This window comes from Haliotis rufescens, unplaced genomic scaffold (assembly GCF_023055435.1).
Source record: "Haliotis rufescens isolate VD_foot unplaced genomic scaffold, xgHalRufe1.0.p SCAF_1, whole genome shotgun sequence".
Classification (NCBI taxonomy): Eukaryota; Metazoa; Mollusca; class Gastropoda; order Lepetellida; family Haliotidae; genus Haliotis; species Haliotis rufescens.
In genome coordinates this window covers 60142210-60164772 of record NW_025963779.1, presented here as the reverse complement: position 1 = coordinate 60164772, position 22563 = coordinate 60142210, and the positions used below count along the sequence as shown (strand labels likewise).

The 22563-nt window shown below is 40.3% G+C and overlaps 2 protein-coding genes across 7 annotated transcripts in view; one reads left to right on the top strand and one right to left on the bottom strand.

Annotated features, from left to right (window-relative positions):
* LOC124145069 (probable 39S ribosomal protein L24, mitochondrial) overlaps positions 1-6744 on the bottom strand; it is a 47054-nt gene extending 40310 nt beyond the window's left edge. The window contains exons 1-2 of the mRNA XM_046514743.2: positions 6603-6744; positions 3818-4111 (exon numbers count right to left, since the gene is read on the bottom strand). Coding sequence (XP_046370699.2) covers positions 3818-4069 — 252 coding nt within the window. The 5' untranslated portion in view covers positions 4070-4111; positions 6603-6744. The remainder of the gene's footprint in view (positions 1-3817; positions 4112-6602) is intronic.
* Positions 6745-6947: 203 nt separating this feature from the next.
* LOC124145067 (transmembrane 6 superfamily member 1-like) lies at positions 6948-20052 on the top strand. Of its 6 annotated transcripts, XM_046514737.2 has the most exons (8): positions 6948-7601; positions 11072-11273; positions 13928-14010; positions 14424-14527; positions 15323-15430; positions 16489-16581; positions 17928-18047; positions 19732-20052. In XM_046514737.2, the coding sequence occupies exons 1-8, from the start codon at positions 7403-7405 to the stop codon at positions 19948-19950; spliced, it is 1128 nt and encodes a 375-aa protein (XP_046370693.2). In that variant the 5' UTR covers positions 6948-7402; the 3' UTR covers positions 19951-20052. The 6 variants fall into 6 exon arrangements, with proteins under 6 accessions (XP_046370693.2, XP_048254744.1, XP_048254740.1 ...); XM_048398783.1 differs by lacking the exons at positions 6948-7601; positions 11072-11273; positions 13928-14010; ... (3 more) ...; positions 17928-18047; positions 19732-20052 and adding exons at positions 11281-12183; positions 12279-12330; positions 12374-13921; XM_048398789.1 differs by lacking the exons at positions 6948-7601; positions 11072-11273; positions 13928-14010; ... (3 more) ...; positions 17928-18047; positions 19732-20052 and adding exons at positions 11281-12183; positions 12227-12330; positions 12374-13921.
* Positions 20053-22563: the final 2511 nt, after the last annotated feature.

Genomic DNA, 22563 nt, shown 5'->3' with positions numbered 1-22563 from the left:
ATGAAAAGATTTGGAAAATATCTGTTGACAACGAGTTTGCAAATCCTGCAATCGACCGAACTCTGCATGACAGTTTACGAACTGGATTTCGATTTCGGTGCGCGATTTTGATTGGACTATGCATAGACTCAAATCTAACTCCATAATCCCAGCCTAGTTCGGCAAGGGTGGAAACTGGACTTTTATAGTCAGTTAACTTTCTTGCCTCGGGAAGATGATTCTATCCCAGATCTTCAGGGGTTTCTAACTGTTGGTGACTGACTTACAGCATTACACTTTCATGACAGATAATCAATATTTTCAAGTATGTTATCCTATATATTATGATATATTACTCATTGTCAATTTTAAAAAATAGAAAAGAATAATGTTTTTATGTCAACGCCATAAAGAAACCTCACTGAAGTCAAGCGACTGTTAAGATGAAATGTTATCATCTGTGACATAACGAATAATGGATAATGTAATATTGTATTCAGGGCTCGATTTAGCCATCTATAACATGCACCAGTGCAACCTATTATTGAAAAATGCAACTTAATATTGATGTCTGCATGCACCAAATGCATGTAAAAGATCTTCGCAATTTGTGTCTTGGCTGACCCTTACTTGTCCACACAACAACAGTCTTTGAACACTATCATTACCTCTTGGCTTTATTCACATACTACATCACTAATCCCTGTGTTCTGTGTAAATTGTCATGCTTTCTTGAGCTTGACATCATCAAACTGTGAGTACATCAAGATTATATATACAGTAATGTAGCTTCATCTATCCCTGATATTTAGATTATCCAACTAATGATAATCACTATGCAGTATATGAGGGCTGCCATTGATGACATTGCCTCATAAGTACAGCAACAGTATATGATATATGAGGGCTTCCATTGATGACATTGCCTCATAAGTACAGCAACAGTATATGATATATGAGGGCTGCCATTGATGACATTGCCTCATAAGTACAGCAACAGTATATGATATATGAGGGCTGCCATTGATGACATTGCCTCATAAGTACAGCAACAGTATATGATATATGAGGGCTGCCATTGATGACATTGCCTCATAAGTACAGCAACAGTACTAACATACTAAAAGTCATGAGATCTGAGATTTTATTATTTAGAAATATTTTTGGGTGCAACCTGGTTTTGTCTGATGCAACTATGTTTTCATGTCAACATGCACCTGATGCAAGCTAAATCAAGCTCATTAAATCAAGCCCTGCATATTGTTCTCAACAATTAAGTGATTTGATGTCACAAAGAGAATCTCACCCAAGTGTCTTTTGATATGAAATATATCAACACGAGTTGAGGCTTGCTAAGGAGTTTTTCCACTTTTATCAACTTGTGTTCATATATTTCATATCAAAAGACACGAGGGAGAGATTTTTTTTATCATCCAACATCATTCTTCCAATTTTTTCAGTTTGTAGACAGTAATAAGCAGTGTCTTTAGCGTAAAAAGTACTGCTAACAGCTTCAGTAGCAGAGCCATTAGTCATGTCAATTGATTGTGACGTCATGGTAACCAATGATGTCTAATGGTCAGCAAAGCATTGTGATGCAATTTCATTGCAGCAATATCTACAATGTAGATATCTCTTGATCTCAACCAAGCTATATCTCCCGTGGGAGCCTGGTAAGTTTTGGATGATAAATTGCTTTAACTCACCAGCATCAAGAATCAATATTAAAAATTATTTTACACTCCATCTTTCTAGCCATGTGGGCAATGGCATTGCCATAAGACAAAGGGAAGTAACTCTAATATGAAATTGTCATAATCCTTGCTTATCAACATATATCAGGTATGAAATTTGATGGTAAAACCTGAGTTTTCTGCTATTTAGTTTTATTTATAACTAATATTGCACCTATTAAAATATTTATTGTTGTGCATACTATCAGCCATATCATTGGTGTTTTTAAATTCCTACCAATCGTACAATTGTAGAGCAATCAAAAGCAATACAGTACATTACGAAGTTACAGACTGATAATTTAACTCGGATATCCACAATATTGCCATGCTAGGAGTTACAATGGTCACATCAACCTTCTGTCAGTATGGTCAGTTTGAGTAGGTTTGGAGTACAAAAATACCTGCAGATCATGAGTTATCCCAAAACAGTAATTACTTGTACCACATTTTCTTGTGTATAGTGTGCACTAACAATTGAAAACATCCTCAGACCTAACTTCTGGGAATCACATGATGGTCTTCCAGAGTCAGGTCCATTCAACCCAATCAACATTGATCAAGTCTTTATTCCTTGTCACAATAACAAAGTACTGTCTATTGGGAACATTAGAAAGCTGAAAAGTATACTACTCAAAAGAAGTTAAGGATCACCTTATTCTTTCATATTACAATAGTTAATCTCTGATGCCATGACAGATTAACATTACCAATATGAAAGAATCGGGTGAACCTTAACTTCTTTTGAGTAGTATATAAGAAGAGATGAGGAAGTGGAAGACATGCATCCATCCAACATCAGGTCAATAGTGTTAGTACTGATATGAGTGAGTGAGTGATGCTGTTGTCAGGAACTGATGATGAAGGCGAAAGTCAGGAAGGGGAGGGATCACTGTCTTCTTGTACTTGATGCTTGTACTTTAATCCTTGCACTTGATCCTCTCTTGTCAGTCTTGTGGAAATGATTCATGTCTGGACACACGCTTTTGTACATGTACTACCGTATTCGATGTAATAAGCGCCCAGGGCGCTCTCAAAATTAGAAATAGGGGGCTCTTATTAGAATATTATTTTAGTGAAAAAAGAGTTAAAAGATCAATTTCGTGGTTTATGCTGACAGCCTGAACTGTTTATGTACGACAGATATATTTGTCCAGAATTTAATTGCCCATAATTAAGGGTGCATATAACACATGAGTGTGTATTTTACACAAATAAATAAGTCTTGTGTACATTGATCAATCGGAAGGGGCGCTAATTAGGATTGTTCACTGGCCAATTTATTAGCAAATATCGTTGTGGGCACTTATTACGTCGAATACGGCATGTACATTAACTTTGCTCAGTCACGCAACTACACAACAGGATCTAGGCCAGACACAGCCATAAAACCCCTGGTCCTGAGGCCGGGGGAAACCTGCACACGCTGCAGGGCTACTTGTTTCTCTTTTATCTGGTTGTATCCTGTTTGTTGTTTTACGCCACAGTCAGTGACATTCCACCTATATCCAGGGGCCTGTATATAATTGAGTCTTGCACAGACAGACTTTGTATTACAATTAATTATAACACTGTCCAGGTAATGACAAGCCAAGAAATTAGGGGCAGATTTTCTCTTCCCTTCAATCATAGCCATGGAAAACAATGTTTACCATATTCGACGTAATAAGCGCCCCTCTCTAATAAGTACCCACGTCAAGGGGTAAAATACTGAAGCGATCGTTTTCTGTGTACGCCTAAAGACAAAATTTACGATCTTACAATTGGTTTTTTTTCACCAAAATAATATTCTAATAAGCACCCCCTATTTCTAATTTTGAGAGAGCCCTGGGCACTTATCGAATACGGTATTTATTTGTTGTTTAACACCTCAGTCTGCGGTACTGCAGCTGTGTCATGGTGGCCTGTGATTAAACAAGTCTGGGTCAGACAAACCAGTGGTTGACATGACGAGCAACATCCTAAGTCAGTGTACGATCCGGACCACCCCATCCATTACAACGCCTCTTAGGACAAGTAAGACTACAGGAGACATTCTATACCGGAGTAATATCCAGTTATGTTACATTAACAACTAATCCATAAAAACTAATATTGTTACTCACCCTGTCTCCTTTGAAAAGTGTCCAGTCCTTTTTGGATATGGGTTGTACTACGACATGTGGAGGACGTCTGAGAGATATGTTAGTTTCTTTGGCTGCAGATGTCCATGGTCGGTTTTCATCATAATACCATTTCTTTTTACGAATGTCTCGAAAACCCTGGAAAGGTTTTCTAACTGTTACACCGGTTGCTTTCGCAATCTCTCGCTGTACATACTTCTTGAAATAGTTACATGCAACCACAGTGAGCCTCATTGTGAGAGATGCCCTGCAGCTGGTTTCCTTTATGCTCACCACCTGCAATATGAAAACACAGCTGAACTTCACAGGCCCCTATTCTTGAGAGAAGAAATATTGGTTACCCAATGAAAAATGTAATAACCCAATTAAAATAGAAACCCTGGAGTAAAAACTCAATTGCTCAAAAAGTTATTTGGAGGTCTGTCCAGGGGTTCGATCCTTAGCAACATCATACCAAAAAGCATAAGATGGTACTTGTTGTTTCCCTGTCTGGAGCTTGACATTCAGGGGATAAAACAAGGACTGGTTGACTTGGAGTCAGTATAGACATGGCACATGTCAGAGTAGTGTATCCATGTTAAACTGTGGCATAGTATTTCAGTGGGCCAGCACCATAAAGTTTGCATTAGTTGGACTAGTACAAGCAAGCACACAGACAGACACACAAGCATGTTACTATGTAAGTGCAATAATCTTGAATGCAAAGTTTAACCCCATTTCACCTCACATTTTCTTATACACCTCATCACAAATTAAAAAAAACGATGCACTCAGCAATAATCCAGCTATATGAAGGCTGTCTGTAAATAATCGAGTTTGGACCAGACAATGTAGTGATTGACTTCATGGGCATTAATCTCACTATTTGGAAATGATGACATTCATCAACCACGTCTGCATGCATGACCACCCAATCCCATTCATGTTTAAATCTTAGATTCCAACAACAGCTAACCTCAATGAGTGAGTGGGTTGGGTTTTAACGCTGCTTTAACAGTATTCAAGTTATATCACGGTGTGTCAGCTTAATGTGGGAGGAAAGCCCGAATTGATGCAGGTCTCAGACGTTTACCACTTCGGTGAAACCCACAAGTACGGGTATTTTGTTGACAAACCTAGAAACATAAAGGGGGCAAAGCGGGATTGGAACCCACAATCATAGGTTTCTGGCGTGCCAAAGAGACACAATTCTGTACAGCGAATCGCAGCGCCTTAGACACCTGGGCCACCTGTGATCCCGCTAACCTCAATGACCCGAGCAACTTCCTCAATCATGTTGATTTGAAACACTGTTAACACATGCCTCAGGAGCTTTAAAAATGTTTTCTGTCATCTACATATTCAAATTCATTGACTTGTAGTAACTCTGGGTCTTGGCAACCGTAAAAGTAAGTTAAAATGGCCTTTGTGAAATGAGATAATTTCCCTTTTTGCAACATGTTATTCTGTTTGGGATGAATTTGGGAGTGAGTTTGGTTAAACATAGCTTTGAACAGAATTTCAGTCATTTTTCAGTGTGTCTGTTTGATGTGGAAGAAGAGCCAATGTGATGCAGGTCTAAGACGTTTACCACAGTGAGGAAACCACGAGTACAGGCATGGTGCACACAAGACACTTGATCAGGGTTTTACTGTGGGATTCATGATGATAGGTTTCTTGCATCATCAATCATAGGTCAACTTTCTATAACAACTGGGCTCAACTAGTCTTCAATTTGTCAGCACAATCAGTCCCTGTTTCTAAATGGTTTATTTCTGTCTGGAATTTAGTCTGAATAAAAGGGCTCCCTTCCCCTCTCATTCACAAAACACAAATATTCCCTTGATACTAAACCCTGTAGGGTGGCTATTATTTTCCATTCAGAACTGTAAGTTGTATTTCATTTTCGAGGGACTGCAACAGGGTATGCATGCTCCATATGTCTCGCTGACTTGTTCCTGGAATTTAGATTGTTTTGTTTGTTTGTTTGTTTGTTGTTTAATGCCGCACTCAGCAATATTCCAGCTATATGACGGCGGTCTGTAAAATAATCGAGTCTGGACCAGACAATCCAGTGATTGACATCATGAGCATTGATCCACGCAATTGGAATCGATGACATGCATCAACCAAGTCAGCGAGGCCTGACCACTCGACCCCGCTAGTCTGGAATTTAGAAGCCTCCCAGGCATGCTAATTTGAAAGTTCATGGGACATGACCTCTTACAGAGAGTTGGTCAGTTCTTAATGGAGCGAGTGACTATTGCTGAACACATCAGAAATCAGTTCTTCATATAGAGGGAGAAGGCAAATCAGAGTTAAGGTTTGATTTTCTGGAGATTCTCGTGACAATCTACTTTGAGGTATGGGGAACAGTGAGCCAAATTAGTTCTTTTGGAATCGTCTTCCATATTGGTATATGGTCTCTCAACATGCAGTGATGACAGTAATTAGAAGTATTCTTAAAAAACAGCTAGTCTCAGACATATTTGCAGTGGCAGGAAGTTAGATCAGCTGGGCCTGGTCAATGAAAGCATTCTTGATCAATCAAGAAATAAGTGAATACTCTACATCCACAAATATATGTCCCAAGAAACAGGGCCAGGCCTCAGCGACTCTCAGAGTAGTGATTATTATTATTAAACCGAGGCTTTTGAGCTGTCCATTATCACAGTTTATCTGACACAAAAATATAGCTCTGTTTATTCAAAACGAAAAATAATTTGCCCGAATAATTTAATTCCTTCCATGCGAAGCCTGTTCTATATCACTTTATGGACATAGTTACCTAATATTGCAATAAACCATGCCAAATACTTATGCGCTGTCTGAAACAAGCGTGTGCTCTTGTCCTTGGATAAACAGGAAACAGTACTTGTGGAGAGACGTGACTGGGCTTCTGTCTATCCGTTATTGAATAAAATTTAACAAGGTATTTGCGCACATCAATAGTGAAACCAGTTAAAAATGAAAGCCCGGTCGGTCGCTAAGCTGGTTCCCGGCTCCCTGGGCGCTTCGTCAATTTGAGATATGAGAGACGGGGCCCAGCTTAGGTGGATCGCAAGCCTTAAGTTCGGCTATTTCCGTCAAGCCTGGTACAAAGACTGGTTATGCCAGCGCCCTCTGTTGATTGGGTGCATCGTTGAACGGCATGACAGATTGTGATGACGTCATTACATTTAAGCGATTTAGATGTGATTTATGTAATATAAGAATGCAGCTTGGGACTATATATCAATACACCTTCCACGGCAGAACAAATTATTGCCTGATTCTCGTAGCATTTAATCATTACCATGGTAACTATGGATGACGTCATCAGTATTCGTGTTCTTCCGGCACCTAGATCAGTGCAGCTAAACGCACTCGCGTGTAATGCATCCAAGGGAGATAAACTGAACTTTTCACTACTTCCAGAACTCACAAACACAAGATAACTCGCCACACTTGTGTTGTCAGGGCAGTTATCGCTGTTATTGCGATAACTAAAAGAGCATGTGACCGCCTTACGGGACAGACACAGGCATTGTTACAAATCGTTCGAGTGGTACTGTCACCCAAAGGTTGTGTTTTGCAAAAAACGTCAAAATGGGTGTCTCTGGCCCAACTGCTGTTTTCTTTTCCTCACTGACAGCAATCCCAATTTCGTACATGCTGAACAAGGCGTCTTCAATGACAGACCCCCGGCTTATACTTCTTTGTGGAGTTCTGGTTTTGGTATTTGTGACGCTCATCCCATACCTCACTGTCAAGTACCGACCACAGAAAACCGATTCCTTCTTCTATGGTAAGGAAGCATTATGTTCTAGATCTAGACTATATGCTACATAGCCCATTTTACACTGAAGTAGGCTAAGTAAGGATGTGTCACATGTGTCACCACTCAGTTACTTTATGTCAACTGGAGAGTTTTGCAGGGGAAAAATCACTTTAGCTTTCAAATAACTCATTTATTTCTGTGTTAAGATCCGTTTGTGGAGCAGTAATAATTTGGGCAACAAATCTAGTTTACCTGGCCCGACTTATATTGTACTAAATGGCTCAGGCTGTCGCTCTCACTTCACAATCACAAATCTCGCGTGCCTCTTAGATCCTTAGAGTTAGTTCTGATCAGTGTGAGAAATAGCCGCCTGCCCGCTGGTCCGTGCATGGCTTATAAACTTTTGGTCGAGCTTGCGATTCTGAAATGTCCCAAGACTGACTGGCTATTGACATTTTAACGGTGGTATTTATGCATACCTCTTAGTTGATCAAAATATATTCCAAAGCTCTCCTGTTTCTGTAGATAAATACTACCATAAAAAATGACATTAATATCCGGTATGAATTAAGGTTGAGAGATCAAAGTTACCCCGCTTCATCTTGTTTGAGTGACTGTAACACTGTGTATAACAAATGTCAGGATTTTCAGTTGCATACGAAATACCAGTCTTGGCAACAATTTGCCGTACCCCATTATCACTTTATATTGAAAGTGAAATTAAAACATTGTACCTTGTTGATTCAGAGTTTTGTTTTTTATTTGGAGGAGTTGACATGCAACAGGTGTATTAGCAATGGGCTCATCACGGTGCCTTTTCAGTTCCATCAAATAGTTCAGGCGTCCTTGACGATGTTGACTGAGGCGATTGTGACTAGCAACATGAACACTGTTCTGTAGTCTAATTCAGCTGGTACACTGCTGGCAGGAACAGTGAGGGCTATGGCAGCTTAAACAGCGAAGTCTGGATAGATGCCATCCTAATCACACATGATTACACAACAGGTTTGCTCTAAAACCGAAGTACAAATGGCAGCGACATTAGTTTTAAAACTACCAAACTCATTCTTGGTATGGTCGCTATTGATGACCTCTGTGACATCATTGTCTTGTCCACCAATCACAGGGATGAAGTGAGTTATCAGCACCCGACCCGACAGTTCATCACATGGGCAGTCAAGATTTGAAAGTGCTGTTAAGTTATCTTCAGCATCCATTTCGTTTCTAGTCAATCAAGCTTGTATATTTACTGGTAGGTAAGTTTTCCTGACGGAGCTGTGAGAGGTCCAGGTTGCAGAAGAAGTTGTTCCAACTGTGGTGTGGCTCCTACCCATGCACAGCTGTCACGTATAATCACATTACTGCTAGTCGTAGCACTGTAAAATGTTTGAGAATAAACTCCCAGTTGAGACATCCCCGACACTTGAGGTCGCAGATCCCATTGACTCAGGTCTTTCTACCCCCTACCACTCAACAGTCTTTGCTACTAGAGCAGCGCTCTCATCCCCACGGTTGTCTACATCAGCGCTCACACCCATTGTGTCTGCCGCCATGGTTAACTCTTGATTAACAGCACCTGGTGCGCTGCCAGTGCCAGCACATCTGGCGCTGGTGCCTCTGATGCCTCCTGGTTTTGGCTCCTTCCTAGCACCGTATCTGGAACCTGCCTGGGTTTCCTGGATGCAGTTCATGTTCCTGCAATCTGTAAAAGCTGTGGAAGCTCTCTTTTTAAATAAATATATATAAAATAAAAATAGCAGTAAAAGCATTAAGGTAGTAATGCAGGATAAGTATTCTAATGTAAAAATTGTTTAGATGTTACTACGTTTGCATGATTGCAGTTAGTTTTGTCAGATTTGTCACTTGTCCACTGAGAAAATCTCTGCTACACATGGGCATTATGATAAACATTCGGGGGCTGATGACTTGGTGAACCAGCACCCATGGTCTTGTGTTAAGGGTTTTTTAATCAGATTAACTCACTTAGCTACAAGCTGCAACGTGAGTTCGATGCTCCATGCAGTGCTAATTGAAATAAAAAAAAGTGTAAAGTGCACCAATATAATTTCATTAGCATTCAACAACAATTTCAACTTTGTACATGTTCCACTTGGTATGAAAACACAGACCCTGTACCAAAGCATGACATTTATCATGTTCATTACCTTGCACTGTGGGATCTAAGGCATTAAGTAAGTGAACATGAAACCAAACCTAAAGGTATTGCTAGAATAAACATGTCTACTCTACAGCAGTATGTAGGATATCATTGTATGACAATGTCCCGTCCTTGTTACATCCTACAGTGCACATTGCTGTAAATGCTACAGAGCACACTGTCAGACTTTTCTAACATGAAGATAACACTTACAAAAACCTTATGGGGTGATGGCATAGTTAAAGTGTTCGCTCGTCACATGGAAGACCCGGGTTAAATTCCCCACATGGGTACAATGTGTGACGCCCATTTCTGGTGTCCCCTGCCATGATATTGCTGGAATATTGCTAAACGTGGTGTAAAACCATGCTCACTCACTATATTAACGATGCAGAGATGGGGGGCCATGACAACCGCAGATATGTGCTTTCCGTACAATGCGATGATCTCAAGCAACAAGGTTACAATGCAGTTGTCATTGTTTAAAGAATGTTGCAGTGCTTTTCCCATTCAATTATTCTTTGAGAAACATGGTTGGGAATTAATTCATTCTTGTTTGACATACAATGCCATATGCTTATAGTCTACATTTCTTGGCTGTATCGCTTCACATTGGGGATAGTATGACATTAAATATGTTGTAAAGCACTCCCAGTTCATGGCCGAGTTGAGCAGTGAACACACAAAACTACCAGCAAACATCCTAACCTGCTGAAGAGAAGTGTCATTAGGATGATTGGTGGGGAGGTGATGAAGATGGCAGCCATAACAGTAGAGATGAAGATATTGTCAGTATGGTTATTGATAGGACTGTGAGGAAGAACAGGATAGTTTTCTCGACAGAAATGACTTAAATATAATGTGCTGTTGTCATATTACGGGAAGTTAGTTGAATCGACTCCACACATGTTCAAGTATAAAATGTGAAATATCCTTACAAGTTTTTGCATCTTTGTTCACTCATATTTTCCAAGCATGCCTTTACTGCATACTTGGCCACAATTCTTTATGCAGAGTTGCGTCCCTGCAGCTTTCCCCCAACACTAAGCTGATAAACAAAAATACTGTTTAAAGCAGGGGCGGTCGGGTAGCCTAGTGGTTAAAGCGTTTGCTCGTCACGCCGAAGACCCGGGTGCGATTCCTGACATGGGTACAATGTGTGAAGCCCATTTCTGGTGTCCCCCGCCATGATATTGCTGGAATATTGCTAAAATCGGCATAAAACTATACTCACTCACTCACTCACTCACTCACACACTGTTTAAAGCAGCGTTTAAACCAAACTCATCACGTGGTAATAAATCTTTTGTATGTGACAGCATGTGTCTGTCTGTTGCAGTCCTCAGCATCTTCACGTTCAGTTCTGTGATTGACCTCGTCATTGCGCTGGAGAATGATGGCATCATTGGTGACTTCATGGCCTTCTATCTGCGAGAGGGGGAGCCATACCTGAAGACTGCCTATGGGACTATGATCGCCTACTGGGACGGCGTTGCCCACTACGCCATGTACCTCACCATCCTGGCTGCCCAGTCCTGGGGGTGGGCACATGACATTTCAGTTTGATCACTTGGCAGAGTTGGATGTTCCTTGTGTTACTGTGCCAATGGCATGGGTTGTATAAGTTCCTAATGGAAAAGGATGGCCATGTTGGGACATTGTAACTAAATTTAACATCACAAGCAAAGTTAACTGTAAACATGGTAAACAAAGATTTTTTTTAGGAACATGGATTTGTGGATTACAAGAATCTTGAAATCTTTCGATCTAACCCATCTTTGGTGACTTTTTACATGTGTACCGTATATATCTTTGGGAATGCCATTCTAGTGAATTGGGAATAGTTTTATGACTAAGTTTTTATTTCCCAGCTGATGTTTGTTTAAATTTTATCAGATTGTTTCAAGATTGCTGACCAATGGAAACGCACCCAACTACCCCCTTACATTCTCACTGTACCAATTATATGATAGTTGAAATGAAATAGAAATTTTTGTTTGTAAACCTTAACATCAGATGGTTGTGTGCTCAACTCCATGCATGGTTGTAGGCACCTAGCACAGTGGGGAGCTGTGACTGGTGGCAGTGATGGTATACAGAGCTCTGCGTACAGGCCATCTCTGTGAGGAGCTTGTCACTTGTATCATTCTTTTATTAAAAATTATTTATCATAAACAAGATGAAGAGATATGTTGCTACAGTGGACATACCAGTACATGCTGGCTTCCGTCCAGTTTAAGTTTATGTTCACTGCAGCCATGATGTTTCATCAGTGTTACTCCATTGTTTCAGTCAGAGCTACAGGGAGGTGTGATGTTTCATCAGTGTTACTCCATTGTTTCAGTCAGAGCTACAGGGAGGTGTGATGTTTCATCAGTGTTACTCCATTGTTTCAGTCAGAGCTACAGGCGTTTCATCAGTGTTACTCCATTGTTTCAGTCAGAGCTACAGGTGTTTCATCAGTGTTACTCCATTGTTTCAGTCAGAGCTACAGGGAGGTGTGTTGTTTCATCAGTGTTACTCCATTGTTTCAGTCTAAGCTACAGGGAGGTGTGATGTTTCATCAGTGTTACTCCATTGTTTCAGTCAGAGCTACAGGTGTTTCATCAGTGTTACTCCATTGTTTCAGTCAGAGCTACAGAGAGGTGTGATGTTTCATCAGTGTTACTCATTGTTTCAGTCAGAGCTACAGGGAGGTGTGATGTTTCATCAGTGTTACTTCATTGTTTCAGTCAGAGCTACAGGGAGGTGTGATGTTTCATCAGTGTTGCTCCATTGTTTCAGTCAGAGCTACAGGAAGGTGTGATGTTTCATCAGTGTTACTCATTGTTTCAGTCAGAGCTACAGAGAGGTGTGATGTTTCATCAGTGTTACTCCATTGTATCAGTCTGAGCTACAGGTGTTTCATCAGTGTTACACCATTGTATCAGTCAGAGCTACAAGTGTTTCATCAGTGTTACTCCATTGTATCAGTCAGAGCTACAGATGTTTCATCAGTGTTACTCCATTGTTTCAGTCAGAGCTACAGGGAGGTCTGATGTTTCATCAGTGTTACACCATTGTTTCAGTCAGAGCTACAGGGAGGTGTGGTGTTTCATCAGTGTTACTCCATTGTTTCAGTCAGAGCTACAGGGAGGTTTGATGTTTCATCAGTGTTACTCATTGTTTCAGTCAGAGCTACAGGGAGGTGTGATGTTTCATCAGTGTTACTCCATTGTATCAGTCAGAGCTACAGGGAGGTGGGATGTTTCATCAGTGTTACTCCATTGTATCAGTCAGAGCTACAGGTGTTTCATCAGTGTTACTCCATTGTATCAGTCAGAGCTACAGGTGTTTCATCAGAGTTACTCCATTGTTTCAGTCAGAGCTACAGGTGTTTCATCAGTGTTACACCATTGTATCAGTCAGAGCTACAGGTGTTTCATCAGTGTTACTCCATTGTATCAGTCAGAGCTACAGGTGTTTCATCAGTGTTACTCCATTGTATCAGTCAGAGCTACAGGTGTTTCATCAGTGTTACACCATTGTATCAGTCAGAGCTACAGGTGTTTCATCAGTGTTACTCAATTGTATCAGTCAGAGCTACAGGTGTTTCATCAGTGTTACTCCATTGTATCAGTCAGAGCTACAGGTGTTTCATCAGTGTTACTCCATTGTATCAGTCAGAGCTACAGGTGTTTCATCAGTGTTACTCCATTGTATCAGTCAGAGCTACAGGTGTTTCATCAGTGTTACTCCATTGTATCAGTCAGAGCTACAGGTGTTTCATCAGTGTTACTCCATTGTATCAGTCAGAGCTACAGGTGTTTCATCAGTGTTACTCCATTGTTTCAGTCAGAGCTACAGGGAAGTGTGATGTTTCATCAATGTTACTCCATTGTTTCAGTCAGAGCTACAGGAAGGTGTGATGTTTCATCAGTGTTACACCATTGTTTCAGTCAGAGCTACAGAGAGGTGTGATGTTTCATCAGTGTTACTCATTGTTTCAGTCAGAGCTACAGGGAGGTGATGTTTCCTCAATGTTACACCATTGTTTCAGTCAGAGCTACAGAGAGGTGTGATGTTTCATCAGTGTTGCTTCATTGTTTCAGTCAGAGCTACAGGGAGGTGGGATGTTTCATCAGTGTTACTCCATTGTTTCAGTCAGAGCTACAGAGAGGTGTGATGTTTCATCAATGTTACTCCATTGTTTCAGTCAGAGCTACAGAGAGGTGGGCCTGTACTGGGCGGGGTCGATCGGTCACAGCATGTTTGTCTTCATGCCTGGCATCCTGATGGGTAGGAGATCTCAACAAGCCTCACAACTTGTCCAACTTTTCTGTATTCATTAACTCATAAGCATTGAAAATAGTACTTTTCGTAGTATTATGACACCATTTCACATTCAAGGTTACTCCCCTCAAAATTAGTTTAGGATAAGATTTCATGTTATCTGTTTATTAACCCACTGTCCCACTGTTGTGGAAGCAGTCCCAGTTTCAATCCTGAATTTTGAAAGTAGTATTAGAAATTTGGGATATATTGCTTGCCCCTTCGTCCTTTGTTCAGAACACATAAACAATAACCATAGTATAACCATTTCTAAACAATTTCAAAAGATCTATTCTTTATATTATTATTTAACATGCAAGGAAACTTATTGATTTGCAGATGAATGTGTTGTTATGGATATGTCTTGCCCTTTGTTAAAGGGGAGCATGGCATCCGATGGCCATGCCTGCTGAACTTGCCGTATCTCATCATCCCAGTGTTGGCCGGAGCCAAGTTCCTCCGGGGAAGGCCGCAGGAGAAGGAGGTGAGGGGGAAAGACTTTGTAGACAGGAGAAGGAGGTGAGGGGGAAAGACCTTGTAGACAGGAGAAGGAGGTGAGGGGGAAAGACCTTTTAGACAGGAGAAGGAAGTGAGGGGGAAAGACCTTGTAGACAGGAGAAGGAGATGAGGGGGAAAGACCTTGTAGACAGGAGAAGGAGGTGAGGGGGAAAGACCTTGTAGACAGGAGAAGGAGGTGAGGGGGAAAGACCTTGTAGACAGGAGAAGGAGGTGAGGGGGAAAGACCTTGTAGACAGGAGAAGGAGGTGAGGGGGAAAGACCTTGTAGACAGGAGGAGGTGAGGGGGAAAGACCTTGTAGCCAGGAGAAGGAGGTGAGGGGGAAAAAACCTTGTAGACAGGCTTGACTCAGTAGTAGTTAAGAAACGTCCTGTGAAGATTCGGGTTAGAATATGTCTTCAGCAACCCACGCTTGACAGTTCTTGTGTTTCCTGCTCAAAATGTATTGCCACACATACTTTGAATACTGTAGCAATGGCAACTCTTCATTTTATTACCTATGATTGTACATATACTTATTTAAAAATGCTTACCGACAACTACTGATAAAGAAGTACTTTTCTAATAACATTAGCTTCTGCAGTGATGGGGTTGTCAAATCCGCTGGTTCAGTCACAGGTGGTTATTTTTATTTGATACCTCTGACTGACCAGTCAGAATCAGGTAATTTCCTGAGTCATGGTAGAATATGCAATAACACAATGCAGCAGAAGCATGCAGTAGTTTAGCCATCATCAATAATTGGTGTGTGTTTTCTTGCAGGAGACCAGCAGCAGACCAGAGCCGCCAAGCATCTGGCGCCGACCAATGGACATGTTCCTCATCCTCTACCTCGCAGCAGCCTCAGTTCTGGCCATCGTCAGGTTCATTGTGAGTACACAGGCGGCCTGTTCAAGAAGCTATCTCAGAGCTAAGATTGGCTTAAAGTTGTAGCGAATATCTTTTCAATGTAGCAATTTTTTAATTGCTCAAAAAGTTATCTGGAGCTTTGAATGATATAAGAAAACGATTCAATTTTGTTTTCTGTGTTGTGTAAAAATTCTTAAAAATCTATGTAGGTTGATTCACATAACATTCCTTTCCAAATTATTGATTTTGCTCTCAGGGAGCATTGCAGTTGCGTGTGTGTGTGTGTGTGTGTGTGTGTGTGTCTGTGTCTGTGTCTGTGTCTGTCTCTGTCTCTGTCTCTGTCTCTGTCTCTGTCTCTGTCTCTGTGTGTCTGTCTCTGTTGCTATGTGTGTGTGTGTCTGTTAAATTTCAGAATTTCCTTCTCATGCATAAAGAATCACAAGGAAATCCTGAACATCTAACAATGAAACTTCATGTAAACAGGATATTTACAAAGTTCTTTTCTTATTTCTTTTGTGGGCATTTCAAAGATGAATTATGCATAATTGATTTTCTGCTGGCAAACTTTATTCTTTGTTAAATAAAATCAGTATCTCCAAGAATATTTAATCAACTTGCATAATGTCCAAAGATTTTTTTACTTGTCCTTATTTTCTCTAGCTCCAGGTTAGCATACCGGTAGTTGTCGCCCACTGCAGTCTGAAATAACATATCAGATCAATATCAGTATTGGGTGTGGATAATAAATAAATTGCAAGTGATTCTGTTTCATTTGATTGGCTAGCCAAGCAATTGTTTTTGCATTTGTTTCCATAAGCCAAAAACACGTGAGGCCTCCACCCTCTGACTGACAACTGTTTCTTGATTAGTTGATAATAGCATGGGTGGGCCTTGTGTGGCATTACAGCTCTGACCGATGTCGTTGATTTCGTAATGTTGCTATGTGGAATTATGCAGTATGCACACCTGTATTTGACCTTTATTCCCCTGTGAACACAAAAGATATTATCAATTCTTATTCATACTAAAGTTTGTACTCTACATAAACAGTTTGAGGTAGATTTTCTGTTGTATTCCAGGCTGCCACAGGTGGCAATGTGACAATAGGCAAGTACTACTTGGAGAAGGTCGAGCCGTACATGTCTGATCCCTCGCTCTACCCGAAAGTACAGGTATGCTGATTGTGTCGCTTGTATCATGCTGCAGGCTTTGTTGAAGGTTCTTACAGGTGCCAAATGTTAGGGAACAGTTTTCGCCAGACTATATCCTGAGGGGCCTCGTGATTAATTAGAAATTGTTTTACTTCAGGGTTAGGGACTTTACTTGACTTTCTGAGCACATTCTTAGACCAGTGATTTGACTGTTTGCTCACCTGTGAAGATCTGGTTAGAATAGGTCTTCAGCAACCCATGCTTGTAGTAACTGGTGACTATTCTTGTTGTATGAGGCGACTAACAGGATAAGGTGGTCAGACTCGCTGACTTGGTTGACGCATGTCATCACATCTCTATTGCATAGATCAGTGCTCATGATGTCAATCATTGGGTTGTCAGGTCCAGACTCAATTATTTACAGACCGCCGTCCTATAGCTGGAATATTGCTGAGTGCGGCGTTAAACAACAAACAAACAAACAAACTGAATATGAATACTCTGATGTCATTTCTCTAAAATGTAGTGATATAAGCATCTTCCTGAGGCAAGAGAGTTAATTGACTATAAAAGTCCAGTTTCCACCCTTGCCAAACTAGGCTGGTATTATGGAGTTACATTTTGGCTGGACTAACGAGTCTATGCATAGTCCAGTCAAAATCGCACAATGAAATCGAAATGCGGTTAGTAAACTGCTGTGCAGATTTCGATCGAATGCAGGATTTGTAAAGCATGTGCACCGCCAACTCGTTGTCAACAGAAACTTTCTAAGCCTTTTCATGTTTTTGATCAAGGTGCTCATATCATTTGATGCATTTCGTGATGAAAGACCCGTTTTATGACACTATAGATCTTGATTATCGATCAGATCATCTTGACTGGGCGCCGCCATTTTGTTTGAAACAAATGTAAGTGATATGAGAGGTGGATTCTGATTGGTCCATAGGAGAGGCTTAGAAGGAACATAACTCATAATAACCCCTGGTGGTGCTACGATCGAGCCCAGGAATTCCAGCCTATTTCGGCAAGGATGGAAACTGGACTTTTAAAGTCAGTTAACTCCCTTGTCTCGGGAAGATGTGATATAAGGGACACAACTCTTCTTACCACTGTAGCTTGTGTCAGTGATGCAAGTGTGAATTTTTATACTCCTTGTTGATAGAATCCAGTTTTTAACATATAATTATTGTGGCTGCATGGTCTGTGTGTAGAATATTCCTTTCGACCGACAGCCATTGTTCTGTATGTAGATATCCCAGCCTGACTGACAGCCATTGTTCTGTATGTAGATATCCCTCCCTGACTGACAGCCATTGTTCTGTATGTATTTATCTCTCCCTGACTGACAGCCATTGTTCTGTGTGTAGATGATGGTGTACCTGTTTTACTTCCTCCCCTACTACGGGGCCTCCATCTACGGCCTCATCTATCCAGGAGAAGCGTGGATGTCTGACTGGTCCCTCCTTCACGCTGGGGCAGCAGCACAGGTACTCAGAGATATCTCCCCTGACAAACACCCACACACAACCAGTTAATGCAACATATAGAGGACACATGGTGGGGCAATATCGGGATATAAAGGTACAGTTGCAAGAACAAATCATAACCCTATTGTTCCTGCAACTGTTCTTTTTTTACCAGAAATAGTTCTGTCACTGGTGCTCTTTCTGTATTAGATGACAGCCAGATACTCAAGTTCCATGAGTAGCTCATCACTTAGCATTAGCACAACCACATCCTCCATGTCTCCATGTCTGGCATTTCGGCAATCCCAGTAAAAGCAGATCTTAGTTCTCGCTACCGCTAAACAAAGATCTGAGGACATCCCATTATGGGTCACGTCAGACCAACCTTGTGCGAACTTTGACCGGCCAATGGAATGACTAACAAGAAGTTGACATTAGCCAATCAGAAGGCAGCTTTCTCATGCTTTACGGCATTAATTTCAAATTGGCGACTACGCTTCAAAACATATTTTGACAACTTCTCGATAAAAAATTTGAAACCTGAAAAATAGAACATTCTGGAATGATCTGGTAAGCGACGCTCTGATTGGTCGGATGAAAGGTTGTTCAGACGTGACCCCTAATTGGATGTCCTCAAATCTTTGTTTAAAGGATCTTTGTTCTAAGATCTGATTTTAATGAGATTGGGCATTTCGGTAAACCTACTCTGAGTCCCCAATTCGTTCCATGCTGTTATCCGATTTCAAATTACCAGCCCTTGATTTTCATTGGCCAATTTGATTTGCTATGCTACTAGAGCTAGGACGGGTAACTCGGGTACACGGGTAGGGTCGGTATTGAGTAGGACCCAGGTACCCACAGGACTACCCGGACACGTGGTTTGTCTCGTGATTATGTTTATTGGCAAAAAATTGCTCAGTAAAATGGTAATGAAAATCAAGGGAGGTTAATTTAACATCACAAGAACCAGGGGAATGGATGCTGGCGTAAATGTAAGTTTATCGAAATCCTAGCCCAGCATAGATTTATGGCAGCTATAGTGCTGAGATCATTACTCCCATAATTCAGCATGTACTTCAGCATAGATTTACGGCAACTATAGTGCTGAGATCATTACTCCCATAATTCAGCATGTACTTCAGCATAGATTTATGGCAGCTATAGTGCTGAGATCATTACTCCCATAATTCAGCATGTACTTCAGCATAGATTTACGGCAACTATAGTGCTGAGATCATTACTCCCATAATTCAGCATGTACTTCAGCATAGATTTATGGCAGCTATAGTGCTGAGATCATTACTCCCATAATTCAGCATGTACTTCAGCATAGATTTACGGCAACTATAGTGCTGAGATCATTACTCCCATAATTCAGCATAGATTTACGGCAACTATAGTGTTGAGATCATTACTCCATACCTCAGCATAGATTAACGGCAACTGTAGTGTTGAGATCATTACTCCATACTTCAGCATAGATTTACAACAACCATAGTCCTAAGATCATTACTGCCATATTTTAGCACATATTTACTGCAACTATAGTGTTGAGATCATTACTCCATACTTCAGCATAGATTTACAACAACCATAGTCCTAAGATCATTACTGCCATATTTTAGCACATATTTACTGCAACTATAGTTCAAAGATTACTCAGTGGACAGGAACAGGAACCTAGAATGTTTTTTGTCTTCTCCAGGGTCAGTTTTCTTACATTGGAGCATCGCTTCACAACCGGACACCATACATCCATCGCGTTCCGCAGAACTCCTCGGCCCGACTGGTGTTCTGGCTCATCAACCTGACCTTGTTCCTCGTGCCCCAGGTGTTAGCCTACAGGTGTCTGTCAAACGCGGACTTCTTCAAGAAGCAAATCAAGAACAAGACCTCAAAAGCCAGCAAGAAGAAAGTCACATGATCACATTTGGTTTGTGGACCAGATGATACATCCTCCACACCAAGTGACCATTGTAACCCGTGATTTAGAAACTGCTGAGGTGTCATTAAACTGTATTCCTTACCCGGTAATTCATTATAAATTTTACTTAAATCATATGTTTGTAATTATGACAAATCATGAAGTTGCCTTGTATCTACCTCGAGTCAAAACCTCTTGATGTGAAGAATATTTTTGTAAACACCAAACATCGTGGATACTGTACAGGATTTTTTTCACGACAATTTTGACCCAGTTTTATGAAATTTTTCAGTTTTAATCTTCAAAAACAAGGCTTCGTCAGCATAAGATAACTTCTTTGATTTGCATTTAGAAGTTGGAGGTCTAAGAAGGATAGGATTTATGGATTGTAATAAAGAAGTTGTTCATCCATAAATCCTATCCTTACTCACCATAAGATAACAGGCTTTAATGTTTTGACTTCTGATGATGTTTCTAGACTCAGGATTAAACATGAAACAGAAGCCTGAACAAAAAATGTTAGGGAACCTGAATATTTGTGTGGTCCTGAATATTTCTTTTTCAAATTATTATGAAAGTGTGTTCACTACATAAAAATAACTCCAAAGATGTTCATGATTCTTAACTGGTTCAGTATGTTTTCATTTTGAATGTGGCTCCTTGGAAAGTTTTGTGGTTAGAAAAAAAATTAACATCTAACTCAAGTTTTATCCAAGCAAAACATGAAAAAACATTAAGGAGATAGGTGGTTCCCATGTTTGAGGCCTGCTTGATGGGACAACTACATTCAAGCTATGTTTAAAGTCTTCAACACTCATATAACTTAGTGAAACAAGCCCCTTACAAAACAACAAGTGATGGATGGATCACTGAGGTTGGGGTTTTTAGTGCTTGTTTTATTGATCAACCAACCAAGTATGTCACAAACATGGAATAACAATTTTTCCATCTCCCACCAATTTTATTATCTTATTATGCCTATGCAATTTAGTAGGTAGAAAGGAAGATCCATATGAGAAGGGGGGTAACTCTTGGACTTTTCTTTCAAAGAAGCATGTTTCTCAAGCATGTTCCTCAGATATATTTTTACTTTTTTATGTTAATTCGGCATTTAATTATTTCTTAAGGGGTCATATTTAAATATGATGTTTTGCAATACTCTTTTTATTTCTATTATTTAAAACAAATATGGAAATATGTTGAAATAGCTTTATATATGTTGTGGGTCTTTAATTTTGATTCAAACTTTATTTCATTTTAAAAAGGTTCTTGATTTTTTTAAAGAATATGTGGCTTATTTTCTGAAACCATCCTTTTTAATAGCTTCAGTGACAAGCATTTGTGAATTTGAATGTTTATGATCGTAAGAGTGATTGGTAGTGGTGCTCCCTTGAACTAAGTTGAAGCCAACCAAAGTGGTGAACGTCCACGGTACCCATCAGGATGATGCACTGGAATGTTGAAGCCTTGGACCCCAATCCACTCACTTACTCGTGTTTTCAGTTATAGGAGCTACTTCATTATTGCAGTTTCAGAACAGTTAACACTGAATGTATTATACAATGAATGTATTTACATTCTAAATTGTTTTACACCGAAAGTCATGTATTGTGCAAAAATGGTTTTGTTTATGATTGGGGAGGTAATTTCCCATAGATTTCAGTAATGGGAATTCTCTTTTCTTGAAGTATCACACAAATACTTACAGTATGTTTACCCACCAACGTTGACCAACAATCGCATGTTTTTTTCGTACAAAGGTGTAATTGACAGATGTGACATTGTATTCAATTGTGGTGGAGACATGTAGTATATTATACAAGGTAGCAAGATGGGTAACTTTTTGCATTCAACCATACTAGAGGGTCCTGATGACATATACTGTTTAACCAGTGAAGATCCGTGTAGAGAGTAGGTTTTCAGCAACCCATGCTTGCTGTAAGAGGCGATTAGCTTGTCGTAAGAGGCGACTAACAGGATCGGGTGGTCAGGTTCGCTGACCTGGCTGATGCATGTCATTGTTTCCCAATTGTGTAGATAGATGCTCATGATGTCAATCACTGGATTGTCTGGTCCAGACTCGATTTTTAACAGACCGCAATATCAATACAGACCACATGCCGTAAATTCAGACTTTCCTCTTTATTGTAATCATACTAAGATCTTGTAATAGTCATATGTAACAAGATCTAATGACACAACAAAATCAGTTTTTGCTTGGTATTTGCCATCTTCCCGAGGCAAGAGAGTTAACTGACTTTAAAAGTCCAGTTTCCACCCTTGCCGAACTAGGCTTGAATTCATGGGCTCGATCGTAGCGCCACAAGTTATGTCCCTTCTATGGCTCTCCTATGGACCAATCAGATTCCACCTCTTGTTTCACTTTCATTTGCTTCAAACAAAATGGCAGCGCCCAGACAAGATGGTCTGATCAACAATCATGATCTATATTGTGATAAAACGGGTCTTACATCGTGAAGTGCATCAAATCATGTGAGCACCTTAATTAAAAACTTGAAAAGATTTGAAAATATCTGTTGACAACATGTTGGCAGTGCACATGCTTTGCAAATCCTGCAATCGACCGAACTCTGCATGACAGTTTCGATTTCG